The sequence below is a fragment of the Ornithorhynchus anatinus genome, chromosome 4 (assembly GCF_004115215.2).
Source record: "Ornithorhynchus anatinus isolate Pmale09 chromosome 4, mOrnAna1.pri.v4, whole genome shotgun sequence".
In the NCBI taxonomy this organism is placed as follows: Eukaryota; Metazoa; Chordata; class Mammalia; order Monotremata; family Ornithorhynchidae; genus Ornithorhynchus; species Ornithorhynchus anatinus.
The window spans coordinates 125,479,155-125,504,633 of record NC_041731.1 but is presented as its reverse complement, the minus strand read 5'-3'; the positions used below and the strand labels follow the sequence as shown (position 1 = coordinate 125,504,633).

At 45.3% G+C, this 25,479-nt stretch overlaps 1 protein-coding gene across 3 annotated transcripts in view; it reads right to left on the bottom strand.

The window, feature by feature from the left end:
- Positions 1–25,479, bottom strand: part of SLC2A9 (solute carrier family 2 member 9) — a 304,495-nt gene that overhangs the window by 163,140 nt on the left and 115,876 nt on the right. For all 3 annotated transcript variants that reach the window (XM_039911938.1, XM_039911939.1, XM_029063982.2), the window contains 2 exons: positions 21,218–21,378; positions 1,319–1,443 (listed from right to left, as the gene is read on the bottom strand). In XM_039911938.1, the coding sequence (XP_039767872.1) occupies positions 1,319–1,443; positions 21,218–21,378 (286 nt within the window). The remainder of the gene's footprint in view (positions 1–1,318; positions 1,444–21,217; positions 21,379–25,479) is intronic.

The window sequence follows — 25,479 nt, the reverse complement described above, 5'->3', positions numbered from 1 at the left end:
ATACAATATAACAATAAACAGACACATTCCCTGCCAACAAAAAAAAAAATTATGATAATATAGTATTTGTTAAGTTCTTACTATGTGCCAAGCACTTGTAACCAACCCCAGGATTTAGTCGTGTTTGGTCCATAATATATGAATAATAATCATAATAATAACTAAGCTATTACTATGTGCCCAGTACTTGTAACTACCCCAGGACTTAGTACAGTGTCTGGCCTCTAATAAATTATAAATAATTGATAATTGATAATTATTTCTTACTATGTGCAGTTAAGTTTTTACTGTGTGCCAAGCACTCTACTAAGTACTGGGGTAGATATTTGATAACAGATCAGTATCAATCCCTTCCTCCCATGCGGCTCATAAACTACCACAAGTATTATTTTGATCTCATAGGACTTAAGGCATGAAAGAGATTAGTGTAACTATCTCTATATCAAATCGATTAGACTGTAAGCCCGTCAGTGGGCAGGGACTGTCCCTACCTGTTGCCGATTTGTACATTCCAAGCGCTTAGTACAGTGCTCTGCACATAGTAAGCGCTCAATAAATACTACTGAATGAATTGAACCCCCCAAAAAATCTAGCGGCATGTGTAAGACTAACTGGTTGTTTGACTCTGCGAAAGGCGTTTAGTGGGAGGAGAACACTCATTCATATTTACTGAGTGTTGTGTGCAGAGCACTGTACTACATGCTTGGGAGAGTTCAAAATAGCAATAAATAAAAACATTCCCTTCCCACAGTGAGTTTACAGTCTAGAGGGGGGATGGGCATTAATATAAATTACAGATATAACTTATTATAAACAAAGTGACGACAATGGGTGAGTCACATCCGATTCTAAGAAGGGAAGACATGGGAGGGCAACAGTTAAGAATTTAGAATTTTACTGGGGAAAAAAAATCCTTTGGACTTTTTCTTTTTTTTAATCATTAAAGTTGATGATACATAAGAGGCTCTCTCAGCCAACAGAACTCCTATGAGCCTTCTCGGCTCTAAAGGATATCTTCCTGGTTAAATCTCATCCAAAAGCAGGAAAAGCAGCATTTAATGGCTCGGAAAGTATCTACTCCAAATAAATTACTCTCTCCAGAGAGCTCTATCCAATCCCACCACTGCCCATGCATTAAACCTAAAGAGAGGTTCTCTTCACACCTCTTTAACTCAGTTTCAGTGCTTTCCCCTCCCGGCATCAGAGGAAATGACTCACGTATCTCTGGGCCAGAATAACGGGTCTGAAACCCCAAAACGTGGAACAAGCGTAAAACCATCTTGCCCAAAAACGTGGAACAAGCGTAAAACCATCTTACCTCCATCGACACCCATGATAAAGCGACCCAGGATGAGCATTTCAAATGATCCTGCCAGTGGTGAGGTAGCCATCAACAGTGCAGCTAAAACTGCAAATGCATTATTGGCCAGTAACATTTGCTTTCTGAAAGAAAAGGATAAACTGGATCACAGCACAGTCATGTGCTCAGTCTTCTTAGCAAGTGGAATGACCAGATGGGATAAAGCCCGGGCCTGGGAATCAGAAGACCCGGGTTCTAGCCTCAGCTCCATCACCTAAATGTGGTGTGACCTTGGGCAAGTCACTTCGCTTCTCTCGGCCTCAGTTTCCACATCTGTAAAATGGGGGGAAAATACCTTTTCTCCCTCCCTTTAAGACTGCAGGCCCTGTGGGGGGCAGGAATTGGTGGCCAATCCGATTATCTCATGTCTACCCCAGTGCACAGAACAGTGCTTGGCATAGAGAAAGCACTACATAAGTTCCATCATTAACATCCTATATATGCCCTATGTTAAAGAAAACCTTGAATGATGCTGCCTATCTGTGCACAACTGCTTCTTCTCGTCGAGGAAGCCGAGGCACTCAGAAGTTAAGTGACTTGCCCCAGTCCATACAGCAGGGCACTCTTCTATGCTGATACCCATCTGCTGTGGGGTAAAAAAGACACTTATTCCCAGCCAGCATGCTCTCCAAAACCTGTAGTGAAACCACAAGGTATGGACAACTGAGTGAATGCTAATTAGACTGTGTCCCACGTGATTATCTTGCATCTACTTCAGTCCTTATTATGGTGCTTGGCACGTAGTAAGCGCTCAATAAATATGATTGAATGAATAAACATAGTGCTTAACAAATACAATTTTTTTTTATGACATTTGTTAAAGGCTAAGCATTTGTCAAGCACTAAGTGCTCGGGTGGATAAAAATTAATCAGGTCAGGCACACTTCCTCTCCCTATAGGGGCTCACAGTCTAAATAGAGGAAGAGCAGGTACTGAATCCCCATTTGACAGTTGAGGAAACTGAGGCACAAAGTAACAAAGAAGGCAAGTGGTGGAGCTGGGATTAGAACCCGGGTCCTCAGAATCCCAGACCTGTGCTCTTTCCACTAGGCCATGCTGCTGCCCATATTTATTTTTTACTTACTTCAAGCACTCAATCAGTAGTATTTATTGAGTGCTTACTGTGGGCAGAACACTGAACAAAGCATTTGGGAAAGTAAAAAAGAATAGAGTTGGCGGACACAGGCCCTGACCACAAGGAGTTTATAGTCTAGAGGGGGAGAAAGAAGGAAAGATAAATTACCCAGAGGAGAAATAGTATTTAGACTGTGAGCTCCATGCGGGACAGGGATCGTGTCTGACCTAATTAACTTGTATCTACCCCAGCGCTTAGGACAGTGTTTGACACAAAGTAAATGCTTAAAAATTACCACTAAAAATACTAGGGTATAAGGATATGTACGCAAGTGCTGTGGGGTTAGAGTGAATATCAAAGGGCTGAAAGAGGTTACACTTTCAAGTAGATGAAGCAGAGGGGAGGGTCAGAGCAGCTTCAAGAATCCCAAGATATGCTCAAAATTCAAAAGGAAATGAGAAAGAGAAAAGTTTCTGCCAATAAAAATCTGATGAATTAAGGTGGAATTCCAGAATACTTCTATGAAATACTTCATATAAGAATATATCCACTGGCCCTTTCACAAACTAAATCTCAGTTCTCCAAAGTTGGGTGACTAGAGGGTTATAGCAGGCCAAGCGACAGTGTTCGAGATTAATGATCATTGAAAATAATTATGATATTTGTTAAGCGCTTTCTATGTGCCCACCATAGTACTAAATGCTGGGATTACTCACATAAATATACAATTGCTATTTAAATACAAAGGAGGGAACATTCCATTCAGTATCTAAAGTTCCAACAATTGAAATACTTTCCATACTAATTAAAGTGATCACTTAGGGGGTCTATTCAGAAATTCATTCAATTGCATTTATTGAGTGCTTACTGTGCGCAAAAGACTATGTGAATCCTAAACAGGTAAATATACCTGGCTATTGGTGTGCTTGGTTTTATTAAAAGGAGAGAGGTGTCATTTATTCTTACTAGCATTCTTAATCATGATCTTAATCATAATTTTAATCTTTCCAATCTTTATCTTCCTTTAAAATGCTTCAAGCACTAGTTTCCACCACCTCTTTCTGGTTATCACCAGATGTAGTCACAGATTCTGTTCTATTGGAATTATTTATTTAGCTCCTCCAGCAGGCAGGGCACTGTACTAAGAGCTCTCATAAACGTGGCTCCGTGGAAAGAGCCTGGGCTTGGGAGTCAGAGGTCATGGGTTCGAATCCTGATCTGCCACTTGCCAGCTGTGTGACTGTGGGCAAGTCACTTTACTTCTCTGTGCCTCAATTACCTCATCTGTCGCCCCCCTTTCCCTCCGCCGCTCTCGCTCCACTAACCCACAGCCCTGGATCACCTCCTCTGTCTGCCTCCTACACTCCTATGCTCGAGCTGCTGAGCGCTGCTGGCGAAAGTCAAAGCCCCGAGCTGACCTCACACACTTCAAATTTATCCTTTCCTGCCTTAACTCTGCCCTCTCCTCTGCCAGGCAAAACTTCTCCTCCCTCATCGACACCCACGCCCGTCACCCCGCCAATTGTTCCGGACCTTTAACTCTCTCCTTAGGCCCCCTGTTCCTCCCCCTCCCGCATCTCTCACCCCCCAATGATCTGGCCACCTACTTCATCACAAAAATCAACACAATCAGGTCTGAGCTCCCAAAAGTCACCCCTCCCCCTCTCCCGTCCCCCCCACCAACCCTCTCCCCTACTTTCCCATCCTTCCCTGCAGTATCCTCAGAGGAGATCTCCTCCCTCCTCGCAAGTGCCACCCCCTCCACCTGCGCCTCGGACCCTATTCCCGCTCACCTTATAAAAACCATTGCCCCTGCCCTCCTCCTTTCCTTAACTTCTATTTTTAACCACTCAATCTCCAATGGCTCCCTCCCCTCTGCCTTCAAACATGCCCATGTCTCCCCCATCCTAAAAAAACCCGCTCTTGACCCCACTTCCCCTTCCAGTCATCGCCCCATCTCCCTACTACCCTTCCTCTCCAAAATCCTAGAACGAGTCGTCTACAATCGCTGCTTAGAATTTCTTAACTCCCATTCTCTCCCGGACCCCCTCCGATCTGGCTTCCGTCCCCTCCGCTCTACCGAGACTGCTCTCTCTAAGGTCACCTGTGACCTCCTTCTTGCCAAATCCAATGGCTCCTACTCCATTCTGATCCTCCTTGACCTCTCTGCTGCCTTCGACACTGTCGACCATCCCCTCCTCCTCCACACCTTATCTCACCTCGGCTTCACGGACTCCGTCCTCTCCCGGTTCTCCTCTCATCTCTCTGGCCGGTCATTCTTGGTCTCCTTTGCGGGCGCCTCCTCCCCCTCCCATCCTTTAACTGTCGGAGTTCCTCAAGGGTCAGTTCTTGGCCCTCTTCTGTTCTCCATTTACACTCACTCCCTCGGTAAACTCATTCCCTCTCACGGCTTTGACTACCATCTCTAGGCAGAGGACATGCAGATCTACATCTCTGCCCCTGTCCTCTCCCCCCCCTTGGGGCTCGCATCTCCTCCCGCCTCCGGGACGTCTCCACCTGGATGTCGGCCCGCCACCTAAAACTCAACGTGAGCGAGACTGAGCTCCTCATCTTCCCTCCCAAACCCGGTCCGCTCCCAGACTTCCCTATCACCGTGGATGGCACGACCATCCTTCCCGTCTCTCGGGCCCGCGATCTCGGTGTCGTCCTTGACTCGTCTCTCTCGTTCACCCCACACATCCTATCCGTAACCGAGACCTGCCAGTCTCACCTTTACATTATCGCCAAGATCCGCCCTTTCCTCTCCACCCAAACGGCTACCTTACTGCTATGGGCTCTCGTTATATCCCGGCTAAACTACTGTGTCAGCCCTCTCTGATCTCCCTTCCTCCTCTCTCGCCCTGCTCCAGTCTATTCTTCACTCCGCTGCCTGGCTCATCTTCCTGCAGAAAGGATCTGGGCCTGTCACTCCCCTTCTTAAACACCTCCAGTGGTTGCCTATTGACCTCCGCTCCAAACAAAAACTCCTCACTCTAGGCTTCGAAGCTCTCCATCACCTCGCCCCCTCCTACCTCTCCTCCCCTCTCTCTTTCTACCGCCCACCCCGCATGCTCCGCTCCTCTGCCGCCCACCTACTCACCATCCCTCTGTCTCGCCTATCCCATCGTCGACCCCTGGGCCACGTCCTCCCGCGGTCCTGGAACGCCCTCCCTCCTCACCTCCGCCAAACTCTCTTCCCCCCTTCAAAACCCTACTTAAAACTCACCTCCTCCAGAGGCCTTCCCAGACTGAGCTCCCCCCTTTCTTCCCTCTGCTCCATCTACCGCCCCCGCTTCACCTCTCTGCAGCTAAACCCTCTTTCCCCCCATTTCCCTCTGCTCCTCCCCCTCTCCCTTCCCATCCCCTCGGCACTGTACTCGACTGCTCAATCGTATATATTTTCATTACCTATTTATTTTGTTAATGAAATGTACATCACCTTGATTCTATTTAGTTGCCATTGTTTTTACGAGATGTTCTTCCCCTCGACTCTATTTATTGCCATTGTTCTCGTCTGTCCATCTTCCCCGATTAGACCGTAAGCCCGTCAAACGGCAGGGACTGTCTCTATCTGTTGCCGACTTGTTCATTCCAAGCGCTTAGTACAGTGCTCTGCACATAGTAGGCACTCAATAAACACTATTGAATGAGTGAATGAATAAAATGGGGATTAACTATGAGCCTCACGTGGGACAACCTGATTACCCTGTATCTACCCCAGCACTTAGAACAGTGCTCTGCACATAATAAGCACTTAACAAATACCAACATTATTATTATTATTACTAAAATCCCCAAATCCCTCCCTAGAGTTTAGAATTGAAAGCAGGAGATAGTAAGATAGTAATTGAATACATATTGGAGAAGTTGTAGACAAAATTCAAAGGGGAAATAGCACGAGTATGGAAAAATGATTATATAAACATATATATATATATACATATATAAATCATTGCATATATTAGTAAAGTGTTTAGCATATAGTAAGCAACTAATGATAATCAATCAATCCATATTTATTGAACGCTGACTATGTGCAGAGCTCATTACTAAGTGCCTGGGAGAGTATAATAAAGCAATATAACAGACACATTCCCTGCCCACAATTATTATGAAGGTTAAAGACACTCAATAGCTATTACATTAATGTCTGTCTCCCTCTCTAGACAGCAAGCTTACTGTGGGCAGGAAACCTGTTTATCAACACTGCACATAGTAAGCAAGCACTCAGTATATGCCACTCGTTGATTAATGTATTTTACTGAGCATTTACTGTGTACAGAGCACAGTATGAAGCACTTGGGAGAGAACAGTACAATAAAGTAAATGGATACGATTCTGGCTCTCAAGGATCTCCAGTAAGATAGTATTCATATATGAGGATGAAATTGTAAAATAATTAACTGTACAACTGAATAATAAGAATAACAATGTTGTTATTTATTAAGCACTTACTGGGTTCATTCAATAGTATTTATTGAGTGCTTACTATGTGCAGAGCACTGTACTAAGTGCTTGGAATGTACAATTCGGCAACAGATAGAGACAGTCCCTGCTCACTGATGGGCTTACAGTCTAGTGCCAAGCACCATTTAAGCACTGGGGTAGATAGAAGTTAATCAGGTTGTCCCACGTGGGGCTGACAGTCTTTATCTCCACTTTACAGATGAGGTAACTGAGGCACAGAGAAGTGAAGTGGACTTTCCCAAGGTCACACAGTTGACGAGTGGCGGAGCTGGGATTAGAACCCATGACCTCTGACTTCCAATCCCATGCTCTTTCACTAAGGCACACTACTTCATAATAATAGAGAAGCAGCGTGGCTCAGAGGAAACTGCCCGGGTTTAGGAGTCAGAGGTCATGAGTTCCAATCCCAGCTCCACCACCTGTCAGCTGTGTGACTTTGGGCAAGTCACAACTTCTCTGGGCCTCAGTTCTCTCATCTGTAAAATGGGGATTAAGACTGTAAGCCTCACGTGGGACAACCTGATTACCCTGTATCTACCCCAGTGCTTAGAATAATGCTTGTCACATAGTAAGCACTTAACAAATACCAATATTATTATTATAATGATTATTATTATTATGGTATTTGTTAAGCCCTTACTATGTGCCAGGCGCGGTATTAAGCACTGGGGTGGATATGACTAATTGCCTAACTAATTCTCTTCCCCTCTTCAAAACCCTACTTAAAGCTCACCTCCTCCGAGAGGCCTTCCCAGACTGAGCTCCCCTTTTCCCTCTGCTCCCTCTATCCCCCACTTCACCTCTCTGCAGCTAAGCCCTCTTTTCCCTCCTTTCCCTCTGCTCCTCCCCCTCTCCCTTCCCCTCAGCACTGTACTCGACCGCTCAACTGTATGTATCTTCATTACCCTATTTATTTTGTTAATGAGATGTATGTATTGATTCTATTTATTTGCTATCGTTTTAATGAGATGTTCATCCCCTCAATTCTATTTATTGCTATTGTTCTTGTCTGTCCGTCTCCCCCGATTAGACCGTAAGCCCTTCAAAGGGCAGGGGCTGTCTCTATCTGTTACCGATCTGTACATTCCAAGTGCTTAGTATAGTGCTCTGCTCATAGTAAGCGCTCAATAAATACTATTGAATGAAGGAATGAATATGAGCAAATCAGGCTGGACACAGTCCCTGTCCCACGTGAGGCTCACAGTCATGATCCCCATTTTCCAGATGAGGTAACTGAGGCCCAGAGAAGTGAAGTGCCTTGCCCAAGGTCACCCAGCAGACAAGCGGAGGAGTTGGGATTAGAACACTTTGTGGTGAGCACGACATTCTGTAACACAGAAACCATTCTACAAGTGACCATCATTTGAGCCCGTGAACGACAATATAGAAGGAGGAATTTGGGGAGGAACCGATAACATAGAAGGAGGATCTTGAGGAGGCAGTGAACCATCTTGCCAATGAGCAAAAGGACTGCCGGAGGCACACGAGATAAGCTACCTTGCAAAATCGGTCCACGGAGTGGGCGCGGGGGAAGGGGCAGCTGTCCCCTCTCCCATTCTCCCCCAGGCTTTACCCGCTAACGGGCTTGAGACAGCAGGCAAGTCGAAGTAGTGAATCAGGACCTGCCGCGACCCCTCTGAAACAACCAACATGAGTGGATACAAAGGGGGGAAGTGGCGGAGTGACCACCGACAAGAATAAGAGAAAAAGAGAGAGCTAGAAGAGCGAGCGTCGAACAAGGGGGCCCGAACAACTGAAGCAGGTGGACTCCATGAGCTAAAGAATGTGACTCCGGGCGGAGGCAAAGGCCACCCGAGCTGAGGCATCTATGGCGAGACTGCCAAGAACCACCTAAAGACTTGTACCAGCAAGACATGCTGCGAGCAGCCAGGCTCCTTCAACTCCTCCGACATGGGACCTTCTGCATGAACTTGGGGAAAACAGTTGGACAGGGTAGATAAATATATATATGTGTGTGTGCGTGTTTGTATTTTCATATGAATTTACCCTTCAATTAGATTGAGGATTGACTAAAGCGTTCCGCTAAATACCGTGGCGGTTTGGTTTCACTGTGGTTTGACTTGTCACTGAGGGCCCGACAGGGTGAATTAGAGAAGCAGCGTGGCTCAGTGGAAAGAGCAAGGGCTTTGGAGTCGGAGGTCATGGGTTCGAATCCCGGCTCGGCCACTTGTCAGCTGGGTGACTTTGGGCAAGTCACTTCACTTCTCTGGGCCTCAGTTACCTCATCTGTAAAATGGGGATTAAGACTGTGAGCCCCACGTGGACAACCTGATTCCCCCGTGTCTACCCCAGCGCTTAGAACAGTGCTCGGCTCATAGTAAGCGCTTAACAAATACCAACATTATTATTACCAGGGATGGACTTATGAATAAATGCCTGACGGGTTGAGACGGGCTTATGATGCCAATGACCTTCAGACTCCCAATAGAGCACAGTTAGACATCACAGAGCAAGGACAAACCCAAACATCTGGCCTGTGGGACGATACTGGGAGGGTATTTCACAAAGTGATAATACACATCTACTGTTGTGTATGCAAAGCTCCTGAGCCACCCTTTAGAGTTAACTTGCACAGCTTTAGCATGACATGACACTCGCCATGACACTTGCCATGGACCTTTCAGTATCTAGACTCTCCCTGTGGCTACTTCCCCTTCGGGTCTCCCTCCGCTGACTGGAACCTGAGTATCTACTCTTCCTACTTCTCAACTGAGATGATGGTATTTGTTAAGCACTTACTATGTGCCAAACACTGTTCTAAGCTCTGGGGGGGAGGGGTACAGGGTGATCACGTTGTCCCATGTTGGGATCACAGTCTTAATCCCCATTTTCCAGATGAGGTAACTGAGGCCCAGAGAAGTGAAATGACCTACCCAAAGTCACACTGCTGACAAGTGGTGGAGTCGGGATGAGAACCCGTGTCCTCTGACTCCCAAACCTGGGCTCTTTCCACTGAGCTACGCTGTTTGGTGTGGTTGTTCTAAGAATAATAATAATAATGACAATGATAATAGTAACAAGAATTGTGGTATTTGCTAAGCACTTACTCTGTACCAGCCGCCGTACTAAGAGTGGGGTAGATACAAGCAAACTGTGTCGGACCCAACCCTTGTCCCACATGGGGCTCCCAACCTTGATCCTCATTTTACAGATGAGGCAACTGAGGCACAGAGAAAATAAGTGACTTCCCCAAGATCACACAGCAGATGAGTGGTGGAGCTGAGATTAGAACTCAGGTCCTTCCGACTCCCAGGCTCTAACCATTAGCCTACACTGCTTCTCTCCACTAGAGTTATGTTTTTTTAATTCTTGGGTATCGCTCTGAAAACCTGTTACACCAACTCAGCTATGCTTGAGTAGTGATTGATTGATTCAATCGTATTTATTGAGCACTTACTGTGTGCAGAACACTGTATTAAGACCATCAGAAAAAAAAATTACACTGGTTACTCAAAAATGGCCCGATTCCATTTGGCAGGTTTTTGGGTTTTTTTTAGCTAAATCCCAAATTGTTCATCAGTCAATCTATGGTATTTCTTGAGCCTTTACTATGTGCAGAACACTGTACCAAGAACTTGGGAGAGTACAGTACAACAGAATTAGCAGACACTTTCCCTGCTCATATGAGTTTACAGTCTAGAGGGGGAGACAGACATAAATACGAATACATAACTTAGAAAATATAATTTAAAATATGCTCATAAAGAGATTCTTTGTATCCATCAATTCCCTCATTCATTTTAGAAGGGGTTGACTTTTGCCAAGAGAGGTTACCACTGGAATAATTCATTCCATTGGTTTTGGGTCTGACCCGCTTAATGAAATGAGGAAGGTTACTGAACTCTGATTCATGACAAACATCAAATTCCTCTACAGCCAAGTTGGTGGTCTGTGTTTATTAACAGCAGAATGGACAGCAAGGGATGCCAAAATTTTGGCAGTTTTCTGTAGTATGCTATTTCAAGATTAGGCCTTTAGTCAATCTTGTGAATGACTTTAATGACTCAAAAATAGAGTTTAATCTATTTCATTTTTTGAACAAAAATTTCCTGCTCTTTTTCATTTACAGAGATATATTGGGGCCGGGGGGCGGGGGGAGGGAGAGAGTGATGAGGAGAGAAGGAAATAGAAAGAGAGAAAGGAAGAGAAGAGGAACTGAGAGTAACAGAGAAGGAAAGAGAAAGAAAAAAGCAAGGATGCATGTATAATAATAATAAATGTGCTATTTGTTAAGCTCTTACTACATGCCAGACACTGAATCTAAGAGCTGGGGTAGATCCAAGCAAATCGGTTTGGACACAGTCCCCGTCCCACATGGGGCTCACAATCCTGATCCCCATTTAACCAATGAGGTAACTGAAGCACAGAGAAGTGAAGTGACTTACCAGACATGTGGCAGAGTCAGGATCAGACCCATGACCTTCTGACTCCCAGATCTGTGCCCTATCCACTACGTCATGATGCTTTTCAAGTGTATGATCAACACTACTTACAAATGTGGGGTTCAGGTTTGTGTTCCAGATTGTAATAATAATAATTGTGGCATTTGTTAAGCACTAATTATATCCCAAGCTCATTCATTCATTCAATAGTATTCATTGAGCACTTACTATGTGCAGAGCACTGTACTAAGCGCTTGGAATGAACAAGTCGGCAACAGATAGAGACAGTCCCTGCCGTTTGATGGGCTTACAGTCTAATCGGGGGAGACGGACAGACAAGAACAATGGCAATAAAGCTCTGTACTAAGCACTGGGATAGTACAAGGTGATCAGTTTAGGGATGGAGAAATGGAAGGAAAATATATACATATGTACATATAAGATTCCCAGTTTACAGATGAGGAAAATGGGGCACAGAGATGAAGTGATCTGGCAAAGGTCTCTCAACAGGTGAGTAACAGGCCTGAGATTAGGACTTGAGTCGATCCATCAGTAAGAAGCAGCAGGCAAATAGAAGGATCAAGGGCAGAGAGGAAGCAGAACGCTTTTGGCAGGATATTTAACAGATATTTATCAGAATAAATCATTGAATCTATATGACTGAATATTCACACAGACTTAACTTCTCTGTGCCTCAGTTCCCTCATCTGTAAAATGGGGATTAAGACTGTGAGCCCCACGTGGGACAACCTGATTCCTCTGTGTTTACCCCAGCGCTTAGAACAGTGCTCTGCACATAGTAAGCGCTTAACAAATACCAACATTATTATTATTATTATTATTACAAATGTGCTGAGGACAAATACACATACATAAAGAAGGGGTGCTTCAATCATCACTCAATCAGTGGCATTTATTGATCACTTATTGCATGCAGAGCACTGTACTAAGACTTTGAGAATGTTCAATGCAACAGAGTTGGAAAATTCTTTCAATCGTATTTATTTAGCACTTACTGTGTGCAGAGCACTGTACTATGTGCTTGAGAAGTACAATTTACAATGGTAAATGTGTGGTTGTCCTTTTCCCTCTCCTTCCCCTCTCCCTTGTAAACCAGATAAAGTGAGAAATGAATTCATCTGGAAAAGGTCTCTCAGCAGGCGAGTGACAGAACTGAGATTAGGACTTGAATCAATCCATCATTCATTCAATAGTATTTACTGAGCGCTTACTATGTGCACAGCACTGTACTAAGCGCTTGGAATGAACACGTCGGCAACAGATAGAGACAGTCCCTGCCGTTTGACGGGCTTACGGTCTCATCAGTTAGAAGCAGTGTGGCCTAGTGGAAAGGCTTCAGGCCTGGGATTCAGAAGGACCTGGGTTCTTACCCAAGCTCTGCCACTTGTCTGTTGGGTGACCTTGGGCAAGTCACTTCACTTCTCTGTGCCTCAGTTACCTCATCTATTAAACGGGGATTAAGACTGTGATCCCCCTGTGGGATAAGGCCTGTGTCCAACCCGATCAGCTTGTATCTACCCCAGGGCTTAGTACAGTGTCTGGCACATAGTAAGTGCTTAACGAATACCATAAACAAACAAAACCCAGAAAACTAAGAGCCCTAGATCAGTGGACAATATCAGTTCCACCATGCTAGAAAGAGGTATCAATGTCTTTTGGAATCTCCCCAGTTTCAGATACCCTGTTGACGACAAAAGATCCATAAAAAAGCATCCCCCCTTGTATTTGTCAGCACTTATGTCTGATGAGGTTGCCTTCTCAGCAATCATTCATTCATTCATTCAATAGTATTTATTGAGCGTTTACTATGTGCAGAGCACTGTACTAAGCGCTTGGAATGTACAAGTCGGCAACAGATAGAGACAGTCCCTGCCCACTAACGGGCTTACAGTCTAATCGGGGGAGACAGGCAGACATGAACAATGGCAATAAATAGAGTCAAGGGGAAGAACATCTCATAAAAACAATGGCAAATGAATAGAATCAGGGTGATGTACATCTCATTAAACAAAATAAACAAAATAAATAGGGTGATGATCTATACAGTTGAGCGGACAAGTACAGTGCCGAGGGGATGGGACGGGAGAGGGGGAGGAGCAGAGGGAAAGGGGGGAGAAGAGGGTTTAGCTGTGGAGAGGTGAAGGGGGGGTAGAGGGAGCAGAGGGAAAAAGGGGGGAGCTCCGGGTGGGAAGGCCTCTTGGAGGAGGTGAGCTTTAAGTAGGGATTTGAAGAGGGGAAGAGAATTAATTGACGGAGGTGAGGAGGGAGGGCGTTCCAGGACCGCGGGAGGACGTAGGCCCAGGGGTCGACGGCGGGACAGGCGAGACCGGGGGACGGTGAGGAGGTGGGCAGCAGGGGAGCAGTCAGTCAGTGGTATTTATTAAGTACATACTGGGCGCAGAGCACTGCACTAAGTACTTGGGAGTGTATAATATAGCAATTTAACAAACACATTCCCTGCTCACAAACTTACATTCTAGAGCGGGGACAGACATTAACTGAAATAAATAAATTACAGATACGTACATAAGAGCTGTGAAGCCGGGAGTGGGGATGAATAAAGGGAGCTAGTAGTGGGTGACGCAGAAGGGAGACGGAGATGAGGAAAGGGGGTGCTTAATCAGGGAAGGAGGCCTCTTGGAGGAGATGTGCCCTCAATAAGGCTTTGAAGGTGGGGGAGAGTAACTGTCAGATATGAGGAGGGAGGGCATTCCAGGTCAGAAAAATCGTCCCATCCCAGAGCAACTCATCTGTTTGGTTTTTTCCAGCTGTACATTGATGGTGATTGCTAGAGGCCTGACGTTTCCATTTCAAACAGTGTTTGCTGTGACTCACCGAGCTTGGCCATAATCATGGAAAATTAGAAGGCTTCCCACCCGTCATCATCGGTTCGTACCGTAGCAATCTAGGACGGTAAAAGTTCCGGGAAATGACTACGCCTCTGGGTTTCTCTTCTGTGGCCTCTTCAAGCCAGAATTCCCTTCCAGAGCATCCTCAACTCAAGAGCGAAGATGTCCCTTATTGTGTCCCTGCTCCTCGACACCTCTGATCCTCTGACTCTACAGTGGCCCTGCACGGGGCCTTAGAGACTCAATCAGTCAACAGTCAATCGACAGTATTTCTACTGGATGCAGGGGTTTATGCAAGACATTACACTAAGCACTTGGAAGAGTGAGAAGCAGTGCGGCCTAGGGGAAAGAGCACCGGCCTGGGAGTCAGAGGAGCTGGGTTTTAATCCCGACTCTGCCGCCTGTCTGCTGTGTGACCTTGGGCAAGTCACTTCACTTCTCCGTTGCCCCAGTTACCTCGTCTGTAAAATGGGGATTAAGACTGTGAGCCCTATGTGGGATAGGGACTGTGTCCAACCCAATTATCTTGTATCTATACCAATTATCTTGTATCTTAGTACAGTGCCTGGCACATAGTAAGCACTTAACAAATACCACAAGTACTGTTGATGATGACGATTTATTCAACAGCATTTATTGAGCGCTTACTATGTGCAGAGCTCTGTACTAAGCGCTGATGGTGGTGATGTCCATTTCCAAAGAGATTGTGTAACTCTATTTGACTGGGGGTGAGGGGACTGTAGTGGCCACCATATTGGAGTGCTCCATGTAAATTACACAGCTGGTGGGATGACGTGGTCTGAGAGTTGGAAAATCCGGCCTATTTCTAACTTATTGATACAAGGAGTCAGCAGCAGCAGCTGCTAAACTGCTTTATGCTCATAGCAGACTATGTGACTGGTCAGGATCTCTGTCCATCTGCAGCACAGGGTCAAGGTTGGCAGGAAGGGGGATGGCAGCTAAGTCCCTTCCGCAGCCAGCCGGCCACGGTGGCTGTGACCGCCATGCTCCTCTCCGCTCAGCTCCCTCTGTTCCTCCTGATCACTTAGAATCTCTCTGGTGAAGGAGCTTGGCGTGGTGGATAGAGAATGGATCTGGGAGTTCTAATCCCGGCTCCTCCGCTTCTCTGCTGTGTGACCTTGGGCAAATCACTTCACTTCTCTGGGCCTCAGTTACCTCATCTGCAAAATGGGGATTGAAGCTGTGAACCCCATGTGGGACAGGGACTGTTTCCTACCTGATGTGCTCATATCTACTCCAGTGTTCAGTACAGTGCTAGGCCCAACAAATTCCACAATTATTAGTATTACTTTAGAGAAGCAGTGTGGCTCAGTGGAAAGAGCATGGGCTTTGGAGTCAGAGGTCATGAGTTCGAATCCCAGCTCTGCCACTTGTCAGCTGGGTGACTGTGGGCGAGTCACTTAACTTCTCTGTGCCTCAGTTCCCTCAACCGTAAAATGGGGATTAAGACTGTGAGCCCCACGTGGGACAACCCGATTCCCCTGTGTCTACCCCAGTGCTTAGAACAGTGCTCTGCACATAGTAAGCGCTTAACAAATGCCAACATTATTAATATTCTCATGGCAGGCAAGCAGTGCTCTGGGCAGCTTAAGGTCATTCAAGGTCAGAGGGAAGTGGGCTAGGAACTGAGAAACATTGGGGCCTAGTGGAAGGGGCACAGACCTACAAGTCCCATTTGCCTGCTGTGGGACTTTGAGCAGGTCAGTGCTTCAGTTACCTCATCTGCAAAATGAAAATTCACCATCTGTTCTTTCTCTTACTTAGACTGTAAGCCTCATGTGGGACAAGGATTGTGTCTCCCCTGATTATCTGGTATCTAACCAGCGCTTAGTACTAGGTTTGGGCACTAGTAGGTGCTTAGCAAATCCCTCAGTTATTATTGTTACCACAGGATGGCTGGTCTCTGTGGCTGGCCACTGAGCAAATCGATCGATCTATCAATGAACCGTATCTGTTGAGCGCTTACTGTGGCAGAGTACTGTACTAAGCATTAGAGAGAGCAGAATGTAACTGAGTTGGTAGATATTGATGCCTCTTTACTCGTTTTGATGTCTGTTTCCTCCCTTTTAGACCATAAGCACGGAGTGGGCAGAGATTGTCACTCTTTATTGCTGAATTGTACTTTCCAAGCACTTAGTACACTGCTCTGCACACAGTAAGCGCTCAATAAAGACGAATGAATGAACAAATGACATGCTCCCTGCTCACAACAAGCTTACAGTCTAAAGGGGGATAGAGACATTAATATGAATAAATTATTGGTATGTACATAAGTGTTGGGGGGCTGAGAAAGGGGTGAATAAAGGATGAAAATAATAATAATAATGATGGCATTACTACCATTACCATTACTCTGACTCCCAACCCCATGCTCTTTTCACTGAATCTAAATCCCAGCATAAGAGTGACAGAAGGAAGTGGGAGAAGAGGAATGAGATCTTATTCCGGGAAGCCTGCCTGAAGGAGATGTGCCTTCAATAAAGCTCTGAAGGTGTGGAGAATGATCATCTGTCAGATATGAAGAGGGAGTGGGCTCCGGGCCAGAGGAAGGATGAGGGCCAAAGGGCAGTGGCAAGACAGACAAGATCTCTTGTTAATGATCTGAAAACACTCCTTTACTTCTCCAGGCTTCTCCTCATAGTTGAGGGAGCCTCCGGAAACATACTATTCATCAGGCAGTTATCAAGCAGTTCAAAGTCAATCTCTCCAACACACTCACTTTTTAAATTGAATGACTGTACTTGAACTATATCATTCTATACCGAGAGAAAAACTTCCTTGTATCTGTGACTCAATCGAATTGGGTTTTAGCCAACTCAAGCCTGTAACTGGAAGAGTAATTTTCCAAACCATATAATGTCTCCCTTTAATTAATATCAATCACTGTCATATATTAATTCCAGTTCTAATTTCCATTATGATGTTCAGAAATCAATATCTTCTAATTCACACGTACCGAGACTTTGTAAGATCTACCGGGAAAGCAAACAATTATAACTAAGTTTGGCTAACAAGCTGACAGAATCATTTTCTTAGCTTGCATGTCTTTATAGTATGGCAAATCATTTGATACTATGATCGAGCCCAAGGTTCAAGATGACCTTGAAAGAGTCAGCATTAAAACAATGAAAGAGTCAGCATTAAAACGAAACAAGAAGCAGCCTGGTCTAGTGGATAGAGCCCGGACCTGGGAGTCAGAAGGATCTGGGTTCTCATCCTGGCTCTGACAATTACTTCTTCTGTGACCTTGGGCAAGTCACTTAACTTCCTTATGCCTCAATTTCCTCAACTGTAAAATGGGGATACCTGTCTCCCTCCTCGATGATGAGCCCTGTGTGGGACGGGGACCCTGTCCAACCTAATTAACCTGAAGCTACCTGAGCACTTAGAACAGTGTTTGACCCATAGTAAGTGTTTAAGAAACCCCATTAAAAAATGCTAAGTAAAAATAATTGGGGTATTTCTTAAACACTGTGTGCTAATCACTGTACTAAGGCCTGGAGTAGATATGAGATTCATTCAATCATATTTTTTGAGCGCTTACTGTGTGCCAAGCACTGTACTGAGCTCTTGGGAGAGCACAATATAATAGACACAATCCTGCCCACAACGAGCTCACAAGGTAATCTGACTGGACACAGTGCATGTGCCAGACTCCACGGCTCAGGGGCAGAGAGAACTCTCCCAGGTACTTAGTATAACAATAATGGTGGTATCTGTTAAGCGCTTACTATGTGCAAAGCACTGTTCTAGGCGCTGGGGGGATACAAGGTGATCAGGTTGTCCCACGTGGGGCTCACAGTTTTACTCCCCATTTTACAGATGAGGTAACTGAGGCACAGGGAAGTTAAGTGACTTGCCCAAAGTCACACAGCTGGCAAGCGGCGGATCCTGGATTCGAACTCATGACCTCTGACTCCCAAGCCCGGGCTCTTGCCACTGAGCCACGCTGCTTCTCCGACACATATTAAGTACTTAACAAATACTCATTCAATAGTATTTACTGAGCGCTTACTGTGTACAGAGCACTGTACTAAGCGCTTGGGAAGTACAATTCAGCAACAGAGACAATCCCTGCCCACAGGGGGCCCACATATTTACACTATGATTTTCAGAATCCTAACAAAACAGAATTGCTCATATTTCCCTGCAAGCCACTCCCTTCCCTAACTTTTCCAAGTCAGTTATCAACATGATCCCACCTCCCCATCCCAAAAGCCCCCAACGCTCATCTGTCTTCAACTCTGTCAAAGTTCAACACTCACCTTCAGTGGAACGCCCAATCCTGCAGGCTTTTCCTACACAGTGTTTCCCAGTCCTGCCCTTTCCTCTCCATCAAACTCCATCCCCTCAAGACAAGCTCACGTCTGGTGGTAGCTAGACCACTGCACTAGCCACCTAGCTAATCCTCTCCTCATTCCGATTTCCACTCCCCTTTCCTGAACAGATCGCCTTCCGAAGCATCACTGGGCCCGTAGTTCCCTCTTCCTCAAAACGTTCGTGGGCCTCCTCGCCAAACAAAAACTCCTCACAGTCTTTTCCTTTTTTTGTAAATGGTATTTGTTAAGCAATCACTGTATGTCAGGCATAGTACTAAGCTGGGGTAATAATAATAATAATGTTGGTATTTGTTAAGCGCTTACTATGTGCAGAGCACTGTTCTAAGCGCTGGGGGAGACACGGGGGAATCGGGTTGTCCCACATGGGGCTCACAGTCTTAATCCCCATTTTACAGATGAGGTAACTGAGGCCTAGAGAAGTAAAGTGACTTGCCCAAAGTCACACAGCTGGCAAGTGGCAGAGCTGGGGTTTGAACCCATGACCTCTGACTCCAAAGCCCGTGCTCTTTCCAGTGAGCCACGCTGCTTCTCTAGACTGTAAGCTCCTTGTTGGTGGGGAGTATAATAATAATAATAATAATAATAATAATAATAAACTCTAGGCTTATTCTCTTTCCCTCTTCAAAACCTTACTTAAAAATCACCTCCTCCTAGAGGCGTTCCCAGACTGAGCTCCTCTTCCCCCTCTACTCCCTCTGCCATCCCCCCTTTACCTCTCCGCAGCTAAACCCTCATTTTCCCCTTTTCCCTCTGCTCCTCCACCTCTCCCTTCCCATCCCCACAGCACTGTACTCGTCCGCTCGACTGTATATATTTTTGTTACCCTATTTATTTTGTTAATGAATTGTACATCGCCTCGATTCTATTTAGTCGCCATTGTTTTTACGAGATGTTCTTCCCCTCGACTCTGTTTATTGCCACTGTTCTCGTCTGTCCGTCTCCCCTGATTAGACCGTAACCCCGTCAAACGGCAGGGACTGTCTCTATCTGTTGCCGACTTGTTCATCCCAAGCGCTTAGTACAGTGCTCTGCGCATAGTAAGCGCTCAATAAATACTATTGAATGAATGAATGAATAGTAAGCACTTAACAAATACCAACATTATTATTATTATTACAACAGACACATTCCCTGCCTACAATGAGCCTACAGTCTAGAGGACTGTAAGCTACAGTCTACAGAGGCACAGTCTTGGTGGGTTCGCAAAAACCCCAAGATTTTCCTTCAGCTGGGCTAGCAGAAGGACAGTTTCATCATTATTGCTCTAAAATGCTTTCAGCTGCTGCCCTTGGGACAGATTCTACCCCACCCCACCGGCAACACCAGGGAACTAGAAGCTTAGACATCTAGAAATGTAACCAAATTCCCAACTCCTAACCTGGAATTTGTTCCTGATTCATGGTTGCATCCAACTTCAGCCCCTCTCATTCCACCAACCCAGAGTCGGGTTGATTTTCAGCATCCTGGGAACAGCCAGAAGCTGGAAATCAATCAATCGCATTTATTGAGCACTTACTGTGTGCGGAGAACTGTGCTATGCACTTGGGAGTACGATATAACAGAAAGTATCTGGGGTCATGGGTCAATTTTTCTGAAACCCAAAGCCCTAAAGTTAAAATGATAGAACCTAGAGAAATATCAAGGACTAGTGGATAGAACATAGGGCTGGGAATTAGAAGGACATGGGTTCAAATCCCGGCTCCGCCTCTTGCCTGCTGTGTGATCTTGGGCAAATCACTTCACTTCTTTGGGCCTCGGTTACCTCATCTGTAAAATGAGGACTAAAATTGTGAGCTCCATCTGGGACATGGACGGTGTCCAAACTGATGAGCTTGTAACTATCTCAGAATTTACTACAGTGCCTGGTACATGGTAAGTGCTTAACAAAAACCATTTTAAAAAAACAAAACAAAACAGAAGATAATTCCTCTTGCTTCATTAACTTCCAGACTCCTCGAGGGTGGGAAATGATCACTTAATTTTAAGCAATTGCTTCTTGGCATACGCCACTGGCCTTGGATTTTCTTAGAGGCTATTCCTCTTCTGTTTAAGGAGTGCATAATGCTGGAGGAACTGCTTTTGTTTCATTTCGAGGAATGAAGACAAAGAATGATTATCTTAGAGTGCAACCAGAGACTCTTTGTAGCACACTTGTCTTATTTGACACTCAATAATATATTCACAGGTAGCTATTTGGTATTCTACATACAGGAACGGGGGAGGAGAGAGAGAGCTGGAAATAAAGGGAGAGGGAGCTGGAGAGAGAGAAAGGAGATAGAAAGGGAGAGAGAGAATAAATGTTGGTATCTGTTAAGCGCTTACTATGTGCAAAGCATTGTTCTAAGCGCTGGGGGGATACAAGGTGATCAGGTGGTCCCACGTGGGGCTCACGGTTTTAATCCCCATTTTACAGATGAGGTAACCGAGGCACTGAGAAATGAAGTGACTCGCCCACAGCCACACAGCTGACAAGTGGCAGATCCGGGATTCAAACCCATGACCTCTGACTCCCAAGCCTGGGCTCTTTCCACTGAACCACCCCTGAAGAGGGGTGAGAAAGAGTATGGAGAGAAGAGAGGATAGGGGAAGGGGAGAATGACCTGGTGAGGAGGAGGAAGGGAGAAGGAGCTGACCCCATCCATTTAGACATAGACAGAGATAAGCCGACGTTGTCTTCTTACCTCCCAAGAAGCTTTCCAATCAGAGTCACTATAAAAGTCCCCACAACTCCACCAATGGCAAAAATAGACACCGTCACCGACCACAGAAGAGTTAGCGTCTCAGGATGGACTGAGTGGCCAAATCTTCTTTCCCAAGAGTCATTGTAAAAGGCCTTGATGTACTGAAAAGAAAGGTTGAGATCATGAACATTCATTTTTTTTTCTTGCTGGTCAAACTCAACTCATGGTCCTGAGTTCAGTCAGTCAGTCAACGGCATTGATTGAGCACTTACTGTGTGCAGAGCACTGTACTAAGTGCTTGGGAGAGTACAATACAATAGAGTTGGTAGTTACTTTTCCTGCCACAGGTCTTAGGATATAGTAAGAGCTTAGCAAGGGTAACAATTACTGGTGCTGTTATTTTATCATCATTAATTAATAACAATAATGGTAATATGAGGTCTTTCATGATAAATAGGTCCACTTCCTTCTGTGTCACCCTGACGTGCTTCCTTTATTCACCACCCCTTCCCCAGACCCACAGCACTTAGGTCCATATCTGTCACTTCTTTATTTCCATTAATGTCTCGAGACATTATGGTTGGGGAACGTGTCTGCTAATTCTGTTGTATTATACTCTCCCAAGTGCTTAGTACAGTGCTCTGCACGAGTAAGTTTTCAATAAATAAAAATATTTTGTATTTAAGTGCTTACTATGTGCTAGATACTGTACTAAGCGCTAGAGTGGATGCAAGCATATTGGGTTGGACAAAGTCCCTGTCCCTTGTTCTTTCCACTGGGAGTTAATTCAAGGCACCACTGGGGCAAAGAATTGGGACAAAAGGAAGCTACCTATCAACCATGATGGCTCTTTGTTTTTTTTTTAATTGAATTTGTCAATCAGCCAGTGGTATTTATTGAGCATTGTTGAGTATTTATTGAGTATTATTTACTGAGGAGTTTGTGCAGCGTATGTGCGCTTGATACTAAACACTCGGGAGAGTATAATACAACAGAATTAGTGGGCACGTTCCCTGTCCATATCATGCTTACAAGCATTTACTATGTGCCAGGGACTGTACTGAGTGCCGGGTTAGATACAAGCTAATCAAGTTGGATCCAGTTCATGTGCCACATGAAGATCCCAGTCTTCATCCTCATTTTACAAATAATGATGTAACTGAGGCACAGAGAAGTGAAGTGACATGCCCAGAGTCACACAACAGAAAGGTGGTGGAGTCAGAATTAGAACCCAGGTGTTGTGACTCCTCGGCCCATGCTTTTTCCACTAGGCCACGCTGCTTCACTGTAAATTTCTCCACTCCCTCCCATAGACCAGAGGACCAAACATCTCTCTGCAGTTGTGTGTACCAAGGGAACTGAGATAACTCTAGCCTAAAAAACATACTTTTTACATCAATTATCAGAATATTTCAAAGAGGAAGAAACTGTCTTAAAATACTAGAAGACTGAAGCCAAACTAATCATCTGGAAGTCAGAATTATCCAGAACTTTTGCCAATTCCTTCACTGATACAAAAAATATGTAAATCGTAAGATAGTCACGCAAAGGAGAGGCAGAGTTTTACTGAATTTCTTCTAGGCCTGTAGCTGGTTGTATTTGATCCATTGCCCCAAGGAACATTTGAATTCAAGCAATAAATAGTACTTTTTGAGCACCGACCACTCCAAGCATCATACGGATCGCTGGGAGAGTACAACAGTCAGTAGATATGATCCCTGCCCTCAAGGAGTTTACATTCTAAAGAGGGAATGCTGACTTACAGTTGTAATTGTCTCTGGACTCTTTCCTCTATAATAATAATGATAATAATAATAATTATGGTACTTGTTAAGTACTTACTATGTGCCAAGCACTGTTCTAAGCACTGGGGAGATATAAGTTAATCAGGTTGAACCCACTCCCTGTCTCAGGTGGGACTCACATTCTTAATCCCCATTTTATAGATGAGGTAACTGAGGCCCAGAGAAGTGAAGTGACTTGCCCGAGGTCACACAGCAGACCTGTGGTAGATCCGGATTAGAACCCAGGTCCTTCTGACTTCCAGGCTCATGCTTTATGCACTCAGCCACACTGTTTCGTATGTGGATGATGTGAAATAATGTGATGTGAGCTCTGGATTCATTCGTGCACTGTTTTTCCAAAGATTTAAAGTTGTGATGAAAAATCAAGATTTTACACAGTTAAGTGTCAAGCCCTAACTGTGGCACTGGTTAAGTGCTGGCTAATCTGCTAACCACTGAGATAGGTACACTATAAGAAGATTCGACAGAGCCGAAGGGGGAGGGAGAAGCATTGAATCCTTATTTTACAGACAAGGAAACTGAGGTACAAGAAAGTAACTTGCCCGAGCTCTCACAGCCTGTCACTTGTCAGCTGTGTGACTGTGGGCAAGTCACTTAACTTCTCTGCGCCTCAGTTCCCTCATCGGTACAATGGGGATTAAGACTGTGAGCCCCACATGGGAGAACCTGATTACCCTGTATCTATCCCAGCGCTTAAAACAGTGCTCTGCACATAGTAAGCGCTTAACAAATACCAACATTATTATCTCCTGACATTCAGACCTGTGCTCTTGCCACTAGACCACACTCCTTTTTCACTAAAGAAATGAGGCAGAGAAGCAGCCTGCCCTAGTAGAACGAGCACCGGCCTGGGAGCCAGAGGACCTGGGTTCTCACCTCGGGTCTGCCAACTGCTTGCTGTGTGACCTCGGGCAAGACACTTAACTTCTCTTGGCCTCAGTTCCCTCCACTGTAAAATGGCGATTCGATACCTGTTCCCTCTCCTACTTAGACTGTGAGCCCCATGCAGGACAGGGACTGTGTCTGACCTAATTAACTTCTACCTACCTCAGCGCTTAGAACAGTGCTTTATGCATAGTAAAGCGCTTAACGAATACCATAAAAAAATATGAATAGCTGCCACAGCTCTGGGCACACAGATTGTAAATGGCCTGGATTTCACATCCAAGCCCATTGTCATTCCTAGAGTTCCCGAAGCTTTCGTTTGAAAACAACAAAATGACAAATGAAAATGACCTGTGTTTTAGAAGCCGAATGGCCTTGTCTCGGTTTTTCGGTGTTAACGTACCTCTCTGAGACCCACATAACTCTGGATGGATCCTTGCCTAGGGACTTGCAGGTGTTTCAAACATTTGCAAAACGGAAGGTTTCAGTGAGGGTGAAGCTGGAAGTTTATAGGGATTTATAAATTGTCACCCCTGCGGATGAACCAAGTTGTCCAATCAATTGCTTTGCCCCTTCTTACCTCACTTTGCTACTCTCCTACTGCAACACAACCCACGCACTTTGCTCCTCTAATGTTAAACTTCTCACCGTACCTTGATCTTGCCTTATCTCACTGTCAACCTCTCCCATGTCCTGCCTCTGACATGGAACGTCCTCTCTCCTCCTATCCGAATGGCAATGACTCTTCCCCCTTTTCAAAGCCTTACCGAAGGCACATCTCCTCCAAGAGGCCCTCCTAAGTCCTCCTTTCCTTTTCTCCCACTCCCTTCTGCTTCACCCTGACTTGCTCCCTTTAATAATAATAATAATAATGTTGGTATTTGTTAAGCGCTTACTATGGGCAGAGCACTGTTCTAAGCGCTAGGGTAGACACGGGAATCAGGTTGTCCCACGTGGGGCTCACAGTCTTAATCCCATTTTACAGATGAGGTAACTGAGGCACAGAGAAGTGAAGCGACTTGCCCACAGTCACACAGCTGACAAGTGGCAGAGCTGGGATTCGAACGCATGACCTCTGGCTCCAAAGCCCGTGCTCTTTCCACTGAGCCACGCTGCTTCCCTTTATTCATCCCCTCTCCAAGCCCCACAGCCCGTATGTCCATATCTGTCATTTATTTACTTATATTAATATCTGTCTCCCCTATAGACCGTAAGCTCTTTGTGAGCAGGGAATGTGTCTGTTTATTGTTATACTGCATTCTCCCTAGCAGTTAAAGCAGCGTGGCTCAGTGGAAAGAGCCCGGGCTTGGCAGTCAGAGATCATGGGTTCGAATCCCGGCTCTGCCACTTGGCAGCTGCGTGACTGTGGGCAAGTCACTTCACTTCTCTGTGCCTCAGTTACCTCATCTGTAAAATGGGGATTAACTGTGAGCCTCACGTGGGACAACCTGATCACCCTCTATCTACCCCAGCGCTTAGAACAGTGCTCTGCACATAGTAAGCGCTTAACAAATACCAACATTATTACAGTGCTTTGCACACAATAAGTGTTCAATAAATACAAACGACTGA